This window comes from Glycine max, chromosome 5, assembly GCF_000004515.6.
Source record: "Glycine max cultivar Williams 82 chromosome 5, Glycine_max_v4.0, whole genome shotgun sequence".
Lineage (NCBI taxonomy): Eukaryota > Viridiplantae > Streptophyta > Magnoliopsida > Fabales > Fabaceae > Glycine > Glycine max.
Genome location: NC_038241.2, coordinates 7467353 through 7481397, shown reverse-complemented (window position 1 = coordinate 7481397; position 14045 = coordinate 7467353). Strand labels below are relative to the sequence as shown.

At 34.1% G+C, this 14045-nt stretch overlaps 1 protein-coding gene across 3 annotated transcripts; it reads right to left on the bottom strand.

Moving 5' to 3' along the window:
- Positions 1-5436: 5436 nt before the first annotated feature.
- Positions 5437-12489, bottom strand: LOC100820385 (two-component response regulator-like APRR2). Of its 3 annotated transcripts, none has more exons than XM_006579611.4 (12): positions 12079-12489; positions 11163-11371; positions 10296-10375; positions 9835-9901; positions 9350-9396; positions 8947-9024; positions 8260-8859; positions 7900-8040; positions 7553-7813; positions 7337-7411; positions 7109-7186; positions 5437-6561 (listed from the first exon to the last, which is right to left on the bottom strand). In XM_006579611.4, the coding sequence occupies exons 2-12, from the start codon at positions 11290-11292 to the stop codon at positions 6556-6558; spliced, it is 1563 nt and encodes a 520-aa protein (XP_006579674.1). In that variant the 5' UTR covers positions 11293-11371; positions 12079-12489; the 3' UTR covers positions 5437-6555. The 3 variants fall into 3 exon arrangements, with proteins under 3 accessions (XP_006579674.1, XP_006579672.1, XP_014631006.1); XM_006579609.4 differs by having other exon boundaries at positions 5437-6476; XM_014775520.2 differs by lacking the exons at positions 10296-10375; positions 11163-11371; positions 12079-12489 and adding an exon at positions 9483-9530 and having other exon boundaries at positions 5437-6476; positions 9835-9872.
- Between the last annotated feature and the right edge of the window lie 1556 nt (positions 12490-14045).

Genomic DNA, 14045 nt, shown 5'->3' with positions numbered 1-14045 from the left:
CTTGGCGGTTACATCACACTGCTGCAAGTAACAAATATGTTTTTCATTCATTCAGGCTAAACAATGTTCAACTTTAAATTTTGTTACACTTTCATTATTAATGTTTATAATTTGAATGTTACATATGTAGTGCTGGATTTATGAGCACTTTCCCTCAGTTGCGGAGTCCACCGCTGATTAGGACTACGACGAGGCTTCTCCGCGTGTGTGCAGGTGGATTGCGACGAAGAAGACCGTGAAGAGCATACGCACGCCGTCGTATAGGGAGCGCCTGGACCGACTCCGGATTCTGGATGTCTGTTGGATCCCGTATGGGGAGCATCGGGAGGTCCGGGACTTCCACGTCAGATCATGCTACTCCGGTCTCTTGCGCTGGGGGCCTGTTGCTGTGTATTACCGGACCAGAGAGGGTTGTGCGGCAGTTTGGTTACACGCAGACCATTCCTGCTCCTCCTGTCGATTCATGGGTCTCATATGATGATATACACGACAGGTGGATGCACTACGAGGATCATATCGTACCTGCAGGTGAGGTGTGCGTGGTGCCAGGGGCGTGTTCCAGTGACTACATCGACTGGTTCTTCCGCATCTCCCATCCTTTCATGACACCAGGCCACGCAGTAGATCCTCTGCCTCATGGTCACGCCCCGCAGCCCGAGTCGTCCCTCAGGCCCGCAGACAGATATCCCTCGCGTGCCGGAGCCAGGAGCATCGTCGACATCTACGGAGGAGCCCAGACATGCAGTGGTAAGTAATACTAATAATTTACGTCATTTACCTCAATATTTGCATAATAATTTGTGTAATTAGTTTGTTTTGTATGTAACAGGAAGTTTGTGATGACATTGCTGAGCGGTTGAAGCGCCATCTGAGTCTAGGGGTGGTCACGCCTGGCTCATCTACACATGAGGTGATCGAAGAATGTCTCAGATTGGCCAGGAGTGTCACACAGGACCATCTATTATACGTTAGGTGTAGACGCAGGCGGCGCACTGATCAGGCTTAGTTTATATACATATTTTACATTGATATTCCTTGTATATACAGATATTGTACATGAACTCATTTCATGAGTATTGTTGGTTTTATTTATTTTCATTACTAATGTTAGTTTTATTTATTTTCATTGATTGTGTATTCCATTTGTGTCTATATACACGCGTGTTATAACTTTAAATATAATTGAAATAAAGAAGTTGAAAAGGGTGTAAAAAAAATAATTAACCAAAAAATGGACATCATTCGTTATCTAAGATCGTATATAACGTACTAATATTTTTAAATTCTCTTATAATTACAATTTTCCCACTTATACTAATGATCATGTAAAAAATGTATTGTAAAGTAGTTAGTATTTTAATTTTTTATATAATACTAATTTTTTTTATATTCTTTATAATATTAATAATGATATGATTAATTCTTTATAATATTATCTTTTATGTATTTATTGATTTTTATTAATATGTATAAAATAACCTTAAACAATAATTATAATGGGATTGAGTAAGTATTTTAATATCATCTTCTAAACAAATTTATTCTAAAAAAATATATTAAAAAATTAATTATTTATAATAAATCAATATTTATAAGTATATTATATTTAATAAAATAAAAATAGATTTAATTATATTATAAATAAATATGTTGTATTTAAAAGTATATTATAATTTTTTTTCCTCTTACGGATCAAGTTGATCTGGAAGAGACTTACGGATCAACTTACGGATCAAGCTGATCCGGAAGTGGAAAACTAAGTAAGGATAATTTTGGTATTTTTCAAGAATGCTGGGTGCACCTAGCAACACTCATAAATTTTTATTGGACCAAAATATTAATAAATTTTCATTGGACCAATTTGTTAGATCTCAAATTTTGTTTCATTTAAGAGTAAGATATAATTTAATTTTCATCTTTCCTCATTTTTTAATCGTTGCAAGCATAACATTACAATAAATACTTAAAAAAATAAGGAAGCAAACATAAGTTAAAATAAACATAATATTAATTAAGAAGTATAATCTTTCTATTGATCTGAAATTTCTAATGTGACAATACCTTATCCAAAATATGAGACTTAAACAAAAATACACAGTCATTAAGTTAATCCTTACAAAAAATGAGATCTAATTTGATTTTGTCACTACCTAATATTGTCATAATAGAAAATTTTCAAAATAAACATTCTATCATTGTACCAAAATAAACATTGTAACAATGTATCAATCATTACAAATTTTCTAATCACAAAAAGGGGGAACCAGGGAAGATGAAGATTAAATAATATTTTATCCTTAAATGAAATGAAATTTGGGGTTTAACAAATTAGTCTAATGAAAACTTATTGACATTTTGGTCTAATGGAAACTTGCTGACATTTTGGTCCAATCTATTTAATTATGTTGGCAATCATTTTTGTGACATTTTCATCCCTCTGTATCACGTAGGCTCTTTCATTAATGGTGACAGATGAAAGTTAACAGATGAATGAATTTGTTGTACTTTTTTCACTTTCATAGACTAAAAATTAAATTTTCATCTTTTGGGGATAAATTTGTCAACACTCTACACATTTAGAGACAAAAATGATTATTTATTCTATTTTTAACTACCCATCATATTAGTCATTACCTCTAGCCATGTAAACTTAGTGTTGTCAATCATAACATTATGTCTCATGAAAATATACTTTTAGGTTCATCAACCATTGAGCATAGAAGAAATTAAAATTACTCATGTATGCTTTAAGCCAACTCCAAGTTGTGAATGAGATTTTGTTTATCAACTCCATTCTATTGAACGATTCAACTATGAACACACACAATCGTTCCTCATATTCCAAATGCTCAAAAATAATTGCTCCCCAAATGATGTGTCATTTTTGTGGTTGAGTTTTGCTCCCTACAATATCTGGAACCTATTTAAAGTGCATGACAGTTTCGGTTGGCAAGACAGTTTGAAAATCCAACAACTTACAACAATGTTTCCAAATACTTTCTATCCTTTGGCATGTAAAGAAAAGATGTGTAACTATAAAAAAAGACATAGTTCACCAATAGCTTCACTTCCACAATTCTTGATTTTTAAGTTATCAACGGTAGGTATTCTATTGAGACACAACCTACAAATCATAATTCTTATCTTAGATGAGACTTGAAGCTTCCACACCTCTACCATTACTTCATCTTCTATTGTTCCCCTTACCTTTTCATGCAAGGCTTTATATGTTGAAGCTACTGAAAACAATCCTGAACCCTCACCACACCACTATCACACATTTCTTTCATTTTTCTGTAAATGCATTCCATTTAATAGCTCCAAAAAACACTTGACTTTTGGATTCTCCCACTCAAACCACCTTCTATACCACTTAAAATCCCACACCCAATTTCCATCAACCCACCTCCCTATATTACATACCCATGCATTATTTTCATGAGAATTTTGGAAAAACTCTAGGAAAAGACATGGCCAAGTTCTCATTTCCTCTCCAACCATTCAATCAAAACAACCCCCTCCCCAATCTTTCACTCAATTAAACTCTCAAAGCAATTTACATTACTCAAACCCCCATAAACCTTCCTAAGGTCCCTCCACCGAAGACTCTCCATTACTCTCCACCCCCCCCCCCCCCTCGACAAGATTCTTCCACCCTCCATACTCCAAAGGCTAGGCTTTGAGAGGAAAAAATTCCACCTCCACTTAGCCAATAGAGCATCATTAAAATAGATAGGTCTTTAACCCCTAAACCACCATGGTCCTTTGGACTACAAATTCTTTTCCAACCCACCCAACATATTTTTTCTCACCCTCAACCCCTCCCCAAAGAAATTTTTTGTATACTCTCAAGCTTCCTTACCATACTCTTAGGCATTTTATAAAAGGACATAAAGAAAAGAGGTAAAGAGCTAAGGATCGAATTAATAAGACATACCCTTTTGGCTAGAGAAAGAGTTTGTGGTTCCAAATGGCCAACTTCTTTTGAAATTTGGAAGTAACACTCTTCCATGTGTGTTGGCTCCTAGGATTTTCTCCAATTGGAATTCCCAAATATACAAAAGGTGTTGTGATGCATCTACAATTAAGAAGCGCCACATATATTTTCATAACTCTTTCTTCCACCCCAAATGCCCCAAAATTGCTTTTGAAAAAATTTACCTTAAGACCGGAAACCAATTCAAAGGACCTCATCAAGCATTTAATTACCTCCACATTTTCTAACTTGCATCCCCAAAAAATATTGTATCATCCACATATTGTAGAAGACCCACCTCCACCTTTTTGTCTTCCACAAGAACCCCTTTGAAAATCTTCTTAGCTACCACTTGTCTCATTAGGCCACTTTGGCACCCCGCCACCACAGTAAAGAGGAAAGAAGTTAGACGATCTCCCTAGTCTAAGGCTCTTCTCCAACTTAAATTAACTAGTTGGACTACAATTTATTAGAATAAAGACAAAGCTTGATGATAAGTATTCTTTAATCCACCTCTCACACTTTTCAAAAAATCCCATTCTACCCATCATGTAAAGGAGAAACTACCAATTCACCGATTCTTAAGCTTTTTCATAATTTTCCTTAAAAACCAACCACTTCTTCTTCTTCCTTTTTGTCTCATCCACAACTTCATTGGCCACAAGTTCACTATGAAGTAAGGATCTTCCACCCAAGAACGCACTTTGCCTCTCATAAATTATCTTTGGTAAAACTCTAGACCATCTCTTAGCTAAAATTTTAGCTAAGATCTTATCCAAAGAGTTCACCAAGGAAATCGGTCTAAACTTCCCTAAATTAAGAGGATCCTCTACCATTGGAATAAGTGATATGAAAGAAGAGTTCAAACCTCTACAAAGAATTCTATTTACATGAAACTCATCTAGAAAGCATTTCACATCAAACTTCAAAAGGTCCCAAAAGTTTTTGATCAAGAATGCAACTGTGGGAGTAGAGCAAAAAGTGCTCTTTTTGGTCCTCAATACAAGGCACCATCTAAAAGGAATTGATGATCTTTTTATAAGGCATTTTACAATTTCTATGAACCATTTTATTTATTTATATTATTTATCCTTATTAAATATTCTAAAGTATTTGTGTTTTTTATTGATAGTGGTGCATATTGATCTTAGACTTTACTTTTTTACATCACCCATAACAAGTTAATGATTATTAACATGGGTAAAATTAGTACATTAATAATTCTAAATTATTTTAAAAATAAACGTAAATCTTTTAATATAGAGCATGTGTAGCAACTAGTGAAGAGTCAACCTAAATGGTTCTCACCATTTGAAGGATCTAATAAGAGAACAAAAGTTTCTACTTCAGGAGGTTATTCTCCCTCTTCTAATTCGAACACAGCCATCAAGTCATTATCCAACTTCAACTACCATGGATCGTCCTATAAAGTCAAAACCAGCAAAGGGAAAGACAAAGGAGAAAAAACATATATTTTTGTTGATCTCAATGCTATCGAAGAGATACAAAAGTAAAACAAAATAAAAAAGAAATCAGCATTGACACGTGCCGCACAACAAGTTAAAGTTGAAAGACTAACAATTGTCAATGATAAAAAGGAAAAAAAAAAAAGCAGGAACATTGAAGAATAAACAAGTCAATTCTAAATTGAGCAAACATCCTAACAAATTCAAGAAGAGTTAGCATCCGTCAAAGTCGAGTGTACTCATATTTATTCACAAAGTGTATCCTATCCTCTCCATCATTATTAGGCACCCCACACTCAACGACACAAAACGAGACCCCCCTTCTCTCCCTTCAAAATCACTGTTAAGGGTATACTTTATGCCCCCCAAAAGCTCCACATTTACAACAATATCATATCCCCGTTAAAGTTTGCACACATCAGCAAGTATTTACAACCACAAAAATTTGTGTAGAGAAGCATCAAGAGATGCGTGGCCAATTCTCAACCGGCCAATTTGCCTAACGGGTGTCCTGCACTGCATTAAAAGCAGAAGCTGACTTTTCTCATCATTTATTATTTGTTGCCTTGTTTTGGCATGTGGCTTCGGATAGGAACAATGTCTACTAATACTTTGGTTGTTGCATCATGGTAAGTGAGTATTGTACGTACGAGCTGACAACAGCATAGGAGAGACCTTAAAATTGGTTTGGTGGGACCAAATAAACAAAACAAAATGGTCCCAACTCCAACAACTCCTATTCCCACTCAAACTACAAGTTGGAACCTCATACACTTAGAGAAAACAAAAATAATTGCAACAGGGTGTTTGATCAGGTGGAACCCTTTTGTAGTTGGTCACCATCAGAACCACTCTCTTTGGTGCATGCATCCAGGTCAGCATGAATTTGAACCCTTTGGAGGGATGTTGGAAATGCCTTGCCTGGATAGCTCAGCCAACACACTATCTGGGGAAGGAGGTTTCAAACCCAAGGGCAAGGGTAGCCATGGTTTGCTTATTGCCTCTTTCACCACCTTGTCAACTACCTCCTCTGCCTGCATGCATGCATGGTAACACACTCCATGGTGAGAGAGATCATTGGGAGTTTGGACTTCACTCAAATATTAGTTGAGTTCAGGCCTGTTCCCATGCAAGTATAATTAGAAGTACCACTTGAATCAGCACTCAAAGAACATTGATAGTAATCTAACAAGATTGATTAGACACAAGATAGATACATGGTCTTTTCGTAATCTTCAAAAGCATTAGCATTTAGATAGTTGACATTTCTAACCAAGTCCATGGATGATGTAAGATGCATGCTTAGTAGAAAAACATTTCAAATCTAGTTTTCCAACATCTGGAGAAATTAGATAAGAGAGCTTCTATGAAAGTTAACATGCATAAGTTGATTTTAACTTACAGAAGAAGATCAATTTATTTTACCTTATTTTCTTCTCCAACAGATGCTTATGGAGATGTTTATTCAAACAGAGACTAAAAATCACTACATTTTCCTCGTTTTAAATCTTTTAAAGGCTTTTAAGTAAAGTTACAATTTCTCCTCAATGTGGACTTTCGCTGAGTGCCAACTAGAATGAATGTATGTATCTATGTATGAACTGGTGACTGGCCAGTTTCCACCATGATCAAGTAGGAAAAAACTGAAAGGAAAGTGTTGCATTACCGGATAATGCTCGAAGGAACTTTGTGGCATGGTAAATGTGTGATCCACTGCATCAGCATTGAGCAACGAAGGCATATTCTGAGATTTGATGAAAAATATCTTATTAGATATCACTGGTAAATAACTTAAATAACTAGCAAAAATGAATTAGCAGGCATAGACACATTAACCATTAACATGCAAAATAGCAAGGTTATTAATTAAGATCCTTGGTTTGCTGATACTCACCTGAGAGTAGGGAAAACCAGGAGTTTGAGGAGGTGGTAATGGTAACACTGGACAGCCCCATGCATCTGCATGCATCTGCAAGATCAAGAGATCACAAGTAGGACTTCATCCATAACCATAATCTCTACACCGCAAGCCAGAAAGCTTAGCTACTAATAATAATACAGAAGAAAAACTTCATATCCTCATCCTTGAATTCAGAAAAACAAATATTACCCCTGGAAATGGTTTCCAGTGCCAATTTTCAGCAGTAGTATGCCAAAAGGGATAACCTGGAGAGCCCCAAATCTGCATGCCAGCCGTTGGACTGCCAGATTGTCCCCACATAGGATATACAGGAGGCAGAGGAAGGGTGTGATTAGAATGATATGGAGGAAATGCCATAATTGGTCTTTTAACACAATAGCTCCTTTCTCTTAGATTCAACCATTTTCGTTCTTCCTTGGGCAAGATTTGTCTCTTATGCATTCTATACTTCTGTTTTAACAAAAATAACTTAATGAGTCTTAGCTTGTCGATAAGAAACACAATGATTAATCATAACCAGTAATGTAAATAATGACCTGGAGATGGCTTGCCACATTATGCCTTGTCAAGCCCTCCACTTTCATTAATTCCAATATTCGAGAAGGAATGGCTTGATCAATGCCTAGTTGCTCCACTGCCTTCACAAACGTTTTGTGCAGCTCAGGTGTCCAGTCTACCTAAGACCAAAATCAAGTACCAAAACTGTAACTCAATGGAAAGAGTATTTCCTATGGAATGGAGATATATGTCTGAACTTTCTGGATCAACTCCAAGAATGAAGAAACAATAAATGGGAACATTGACATTTTCATATTAAATGGAAACACTCATTGTAATCTGCAAGAGGGTAAGAGGAACATAAACATTGTAAAATGAAAAGTCATAAAGCAACTTACTTTTATCTTTTTCTGATTTCCTCTTATCTCACATGAATCACTATGAACACCTACTTTGATTAAAGCTTTTGTATTTCTGTCAGTGTTGCTTAGAACTTTTCTTTTTTGTGTATGTGGAGAAGCAACACTCTCACCCTTGGAAGCATCAACAATATCCACTTCCTCCTTAACCAAAGTAATTTCAGATTTCCTTTGTTGAGGAGTACTTTCAACTTCCTCCCTAACCAAAGTAATTTCAGATTTCCTTTGTTGAGGAGTACTTTCAGCATTCAAATTACCACATGTAGTTTCGACAGATTTAGATTCTCCTTCATGTTCCCCACTTTCTTTTCCTGTGGAGCAATTAGTCTGCTCTTGGCAATCACCATCATCCAACAATCTCGTCCCTTGTCTCAATTGTGGGGTTGAAGGAGCTGGATATTTATCATTTCCAGAAGACAACTCATGATCATTATCAACAAAGCGGGATACTTTCTCTATATCCCTGGATACTCTACTTTCATGTTGTTCATCGTCTGTTTGGAGCTGCAACATGGACACTACAGATTCTTTGACAGGTTTAAGTGATTCAGACAGGATGCTTGCCCTGGCATTGAATGCCTGCTTGAGTTCAACCACATGAGAAACTATTTTGCTCATATTATGTTAATAGTAAATGCCAGTGTAATATCGTCAATATTAACAGACCTTGTGAACCACATGCTGCCAGATATTTCTGAGCTTGTCCTCAGATAGTGGTTTTCTGAGGAACTCAACTGCACCAAGCTTAAAAAATAAAAATGGAGCAGAGTCAAGAAGTATGCATTAACAATCAGAAGAGAATGAAAATGTACTCTATCTAATGAGTTAAAGATCGTATTTTGGGCAAATATTGAACTGAAAATCCAAATAAGTTATCAGTACACTGATTTTAAAGGAGAAGCTCAAAATTTTGTCAATAATTTGAATGAATAAAAAGTGAGAATTAACGCAAATAATAAAGAAAAAAGGAAAAACAATGAAATAGAAGATTGCAGTTAGCTTAGCTCAAGGAATATACATAATCAGATATTGACCCATAAATAATGGAGACAGAAAAACTAACTCTTACCGCTATGCACTTCATCATGGTGTTCAAGCAATGATTGTTTGAAGTCACTGCATTAAAAATTGGAAGTATCAATGGCTAGAAAATTTAGAATTAAGAGAAAACTGCCTTTAAGTAAACCTTTCCCCATATTTACCATGGTGTGTTCCCTTCTAGATCATTCATCAATTTCAATTGGTAAAAGCTACCAAAAAACAAACAGAAGCCATGTAGGTATAAAATCAATGGCAAGCAACAATCACATGACAAATAAAAGAGAAGAAAAAAAAATAATTATTACTATTATCCAAAGCCTATGCAACATGTGATAGCAAAAATTAGACTGGAAAGGCATATTGGTGTTTCTCTCCTTATTTGGTGCTGCTCTTGGTCCAGTATTCATACTAGGTATGTGGCTTGTATAGGCCACTAAAACAGAGTACATATTGGAGATTTGGAGAACTAAAAGAAGTTAAACTGACAAATTTGGGTTTGGTATCTGTACTTACTAATGGTTGGCAAGTCCTTGGCATTCTCAAGAAATTTGAAACCTCCCTGGCCACTGCTTGAACTCACCTGCAATTAGGATGGATGATTATGATTAAAAATGACATCATAAAAGCTTTATTATTTTAACAATCACAAGATTAAGATATAGAACTTTGAGGAAGAGAAAAAATAATTCTCATGATATTATACGAGAAAAATGAATAAAGATGATAAAAGTCCCCTCTCATGACTAGCATTTAAAAAAGTTTCAAGTTATATGCCTTTGACAGAAGTATATTTTATTGCCTAAAGTTTGGCAGCAACTAATAACAGACAGGAGTATCATTCCTCCTAATAGACGTCCACTTTATTTTTAACAAGCATACTAGATAGCATCATTTTGATGTTTCTTTTCTATTTTTAAATTTTACAATTACTGCATTACGATTTTTCATTTATATAGAAAATGAAAGTTCATTACCTCCACTATGGCAATGTGGAAGCTTTCGAGTCCACTTGAGATTGCTGACAAGGCTTCATTCTCCTCACAGAATGTAGAAACTGTACAGAAACTCAAAAGCTTACTAAATAAATTAATAGAGGACAAGCATGTAAAGGAAACAAGAATGGTGATGTGGGAGACTAGGAGTAGAGTAAGAGAACCATGTGACTTCAATATAATCAAATTATACTTAGGTTGAACCTTAAGATATAAGATATAATTTTGTTTAAACTTGTGTTCATGGAAACTTCTGTTTTCAATAATAAATTCCTGTCTCCTACAGCCAAATAATCCATATTGGCTAGGCAACAGAAAGGACACCCAATGAACAAAAACAGTGTAGACTCGGTCGGTAGTTCAGAGTCAGACAAGGGACAATTCTTTTAAACTTCATATCTTCCAATTTAGAACATATGAGTCAGGTATCTGATAATTCTTTTATACTTCATATCTTTACAATGTAGACCATATTCAGTTTTGAAAACACTTATAGTTGAAGCATAAATGTAAACTTTAGCAGCTTCATAAGATGCAAAGAAATACCATACAAGAAAACAGAGTTTGGAAAAAAAAATTATGAAAAAAGGCATTCGTTAAAATTTCTAGGCTCCCAAGAGCAACTAAAGTCTTTCAAAATTTTTAGGCTCCACAGAGCAACAAAAATCTGAGACCACAATTTTGCAAATAACCATATAAGGATTCTAAAGCAATGTGGCTCTGCAAGATGCCATAGGACAGAAAGATGGGACCAACTTTACCCACTATGGGCCAGAAGTGGGAATTGTTAGATGTAGATAAAGAAGTGAGACATGCCAATACAAAAAGAAGGAATCCAAAAAGTCAAACCATTGTAGTCCATGGCTTCAAGCTTTGCCCTTATCTCGGCAGCAGAAATGTTGTCTCTCTCAAGGAGAAGAACCTTGAGCCCTTTGGGAAAATCTTTCCATTCTTGTAAATCATTGGCAGAGAAAACCATAGCTGGCTTGGCATCGTTTCTCAGTCTCCCACAGAAAATAACAGATCAATCGATACCACTTATCAGCATCCAATTCCTTCTGCACAACCATGAGATTACAAGCTTGATTCAGTAAGCTAGAATGCAGCATGAGATTAAGAACGCTAAAAAAACAAAAACAAAAACAAACTCCAATGATTGCATGCTTAAATTTGTTTAAATGGCCCAAATAACTAACACGTAATACAGAACACTGGCATGCCATCTGAAGATCAACCCCCAAAACAAGGTTCAGATCAAAACAGCCATGCCCTTTTATCACCAATGAAACAGCTGGTAAATCACAAAAAACATATATTCCCACCAATTTTTCAGGAAACATTTTCTACACAATACAGAATCAAAAGCCACCACTTTTGTATTTCAAAGATCTCATTTCGATGGCAGATGCCACTTTCACAAAACAGCAAACAGACAATTATCCCATCCCAGTAATTGAGATCTCATGAAGACCAAAAAGAAAAGCTCAGCTATCATGAATGGTAGCAAAACAAAAGTAGAAAACTTTACAACAAAAAACGGGTCAGGCAAGCAACTCATAACCATGAATCCAGAAAACAAGCAGAAGGCTCAAAAGGGTAGACATGCATGCACATATTTAATCTAAAAAGTACAAAATTCAAAGAAGCAAAAAAGATGAACACTTGAACTTGATCCAAGAGAGAGAGCATTAGCATGCACATAAAAAAAAAAAAAAAAGCATATTTAGAAGAAGAAAAATGCTCCCTGTGAAACCATTTTAAGTACCTTGGCATAAAAGAAAATGCTTCTTCAATTCCATTGCTAATTAAACTGAGTGTTCTTTCTCCTCTTATTGAATTGTTAATAAAACAGAAGGGTGAAGAAGAGAGATGAAGAGGATGAAAGGTTTTAAATGCTGGCTTTGGAGGGTGCTTCCTGTGACCACTGAACAGTTGCCATCAGCAGTTTTGGACCACAAGTAAGTAAGTCTCTCAAAAAGGGTCAATGATTTCTGCCACAACTTCAAAGTTCAAAGCTTAATAATATTCCAACACTACCCCTTCTTCTGGGGGCACCAGCAACATCACCAATCAATCAACCGAGGAAGGAAGAAAATGGTTGCAGGAAAACACGCTCAACAACTACTCATTATAGTAAAAAAGTTTAAGAGGGAATAGTATCTTATTGACATTGGTATTAGAGATTTAGAGAGGTTTTAACTGTATAACGTGTCTTTTCCTCATCAGTGCCATTAATGGAGTTCTTTTTATCATAATAATTATTATGCATTTATTTCTCTAAAAAAAATGGTTTATTAATGCTTTTAAAGTTGTTGGGTGCCCAATCATCGTGCATTAATATTATCCGATGAAATAATCTTCGACTAAGGTAATGTAAATATTTCATCAATTCAGGTGGACCTAGGCAGCACAAAGAGTTAAGTTATTAAGCGTTTTATTTAGGTTATTTTTTAAAAAAGAAATATTTATTTAATTTTATTAAATAATTGTGTTTACATATAAATTGGAATAATTATATTAAATAAGAAGCTTTTGAGTTTTTAAAATTAAAATATAATTTTGATCTCTTATTTTATTGCATTCTCAATTTTGGTTCTCCAATAAAACAAAATAAAAACATTTGATTCAACCATCAATTTTTAGAATGTTGATCTCAATTGATGATGTGGCACATGATATTATTATTTTAATTAAATTCTTATTAAATTAATAATTTAAAATTTTAATATTATAGTATTATGTTAGCAATTTAACGGATAATATTTTTCTTATTAACATTCAACGTCCTAAAATTGACTAATGGACCGATTTTTTTTATTTGTAAAAGAGGAAAATCAAATATCAAATAAGATGAACAAAAATATTAATTAAATAAAATAAGAGAATTAAAATTATATTTTAATCCACTTTTAATGAGAATGATTTTAATAATAATATAAGAGATCTATGTTAGATTGAATTTGATTTATTTTAAGATCCAATTCAATATAACAAATTGTTGGGTAGAGTGGAATGATTTGGGTAGTGGAATTGATTGATTAAAATATTAACATATTATGAAAAATTGAAAATGATAAAAAAAATAAAGTAAAAATTAGAAAACAAATAATATCCAAATGAATACAGGACGAAAGATTAAATAAAAATTTGACATTTCATAACCATATAGCTAAAACTAAAAAGAAAAATGAAAATCTCACTTTAAAAAAATGAGATCAATACTCTATATTAATCATACTAACCTCGTAACCTGTATTTAGAATCTAACATGTACCTGTAGCATATAATCACAATCATACTATTACAATTAAAAATTAAATATCTAATCAGTTTAAGTCATTCAAAATTAAGGTATTTAAATATGTAAAAGCTAACTAAATAATAAACATGTAAGTTAGAGACAATCAAAATGACATGTACATTATGGAAAGAAGTCTAAAATGAGTTGCTTTAAAAATAAAAAAGTTTAAAATGACTAAAAAATAAACCAATTCAACTAAAACACCATAAAAAAAATAGTCATGTTATCTAATATTCCAACGCATGTCCAAATTAACATACAAGTTCAATTGTCCAAATCAAACACTATCATAAAAAAAGACACCATTTATCCCTGAATATAAGATGTTTGCAATTACATTTTTATTTGTTTGTCATTATAGTATATTTTTTCAAAATTACACTTAAAATTATTAGAACTAATTTATCATTTTTATACTATTTAGGTCTCTA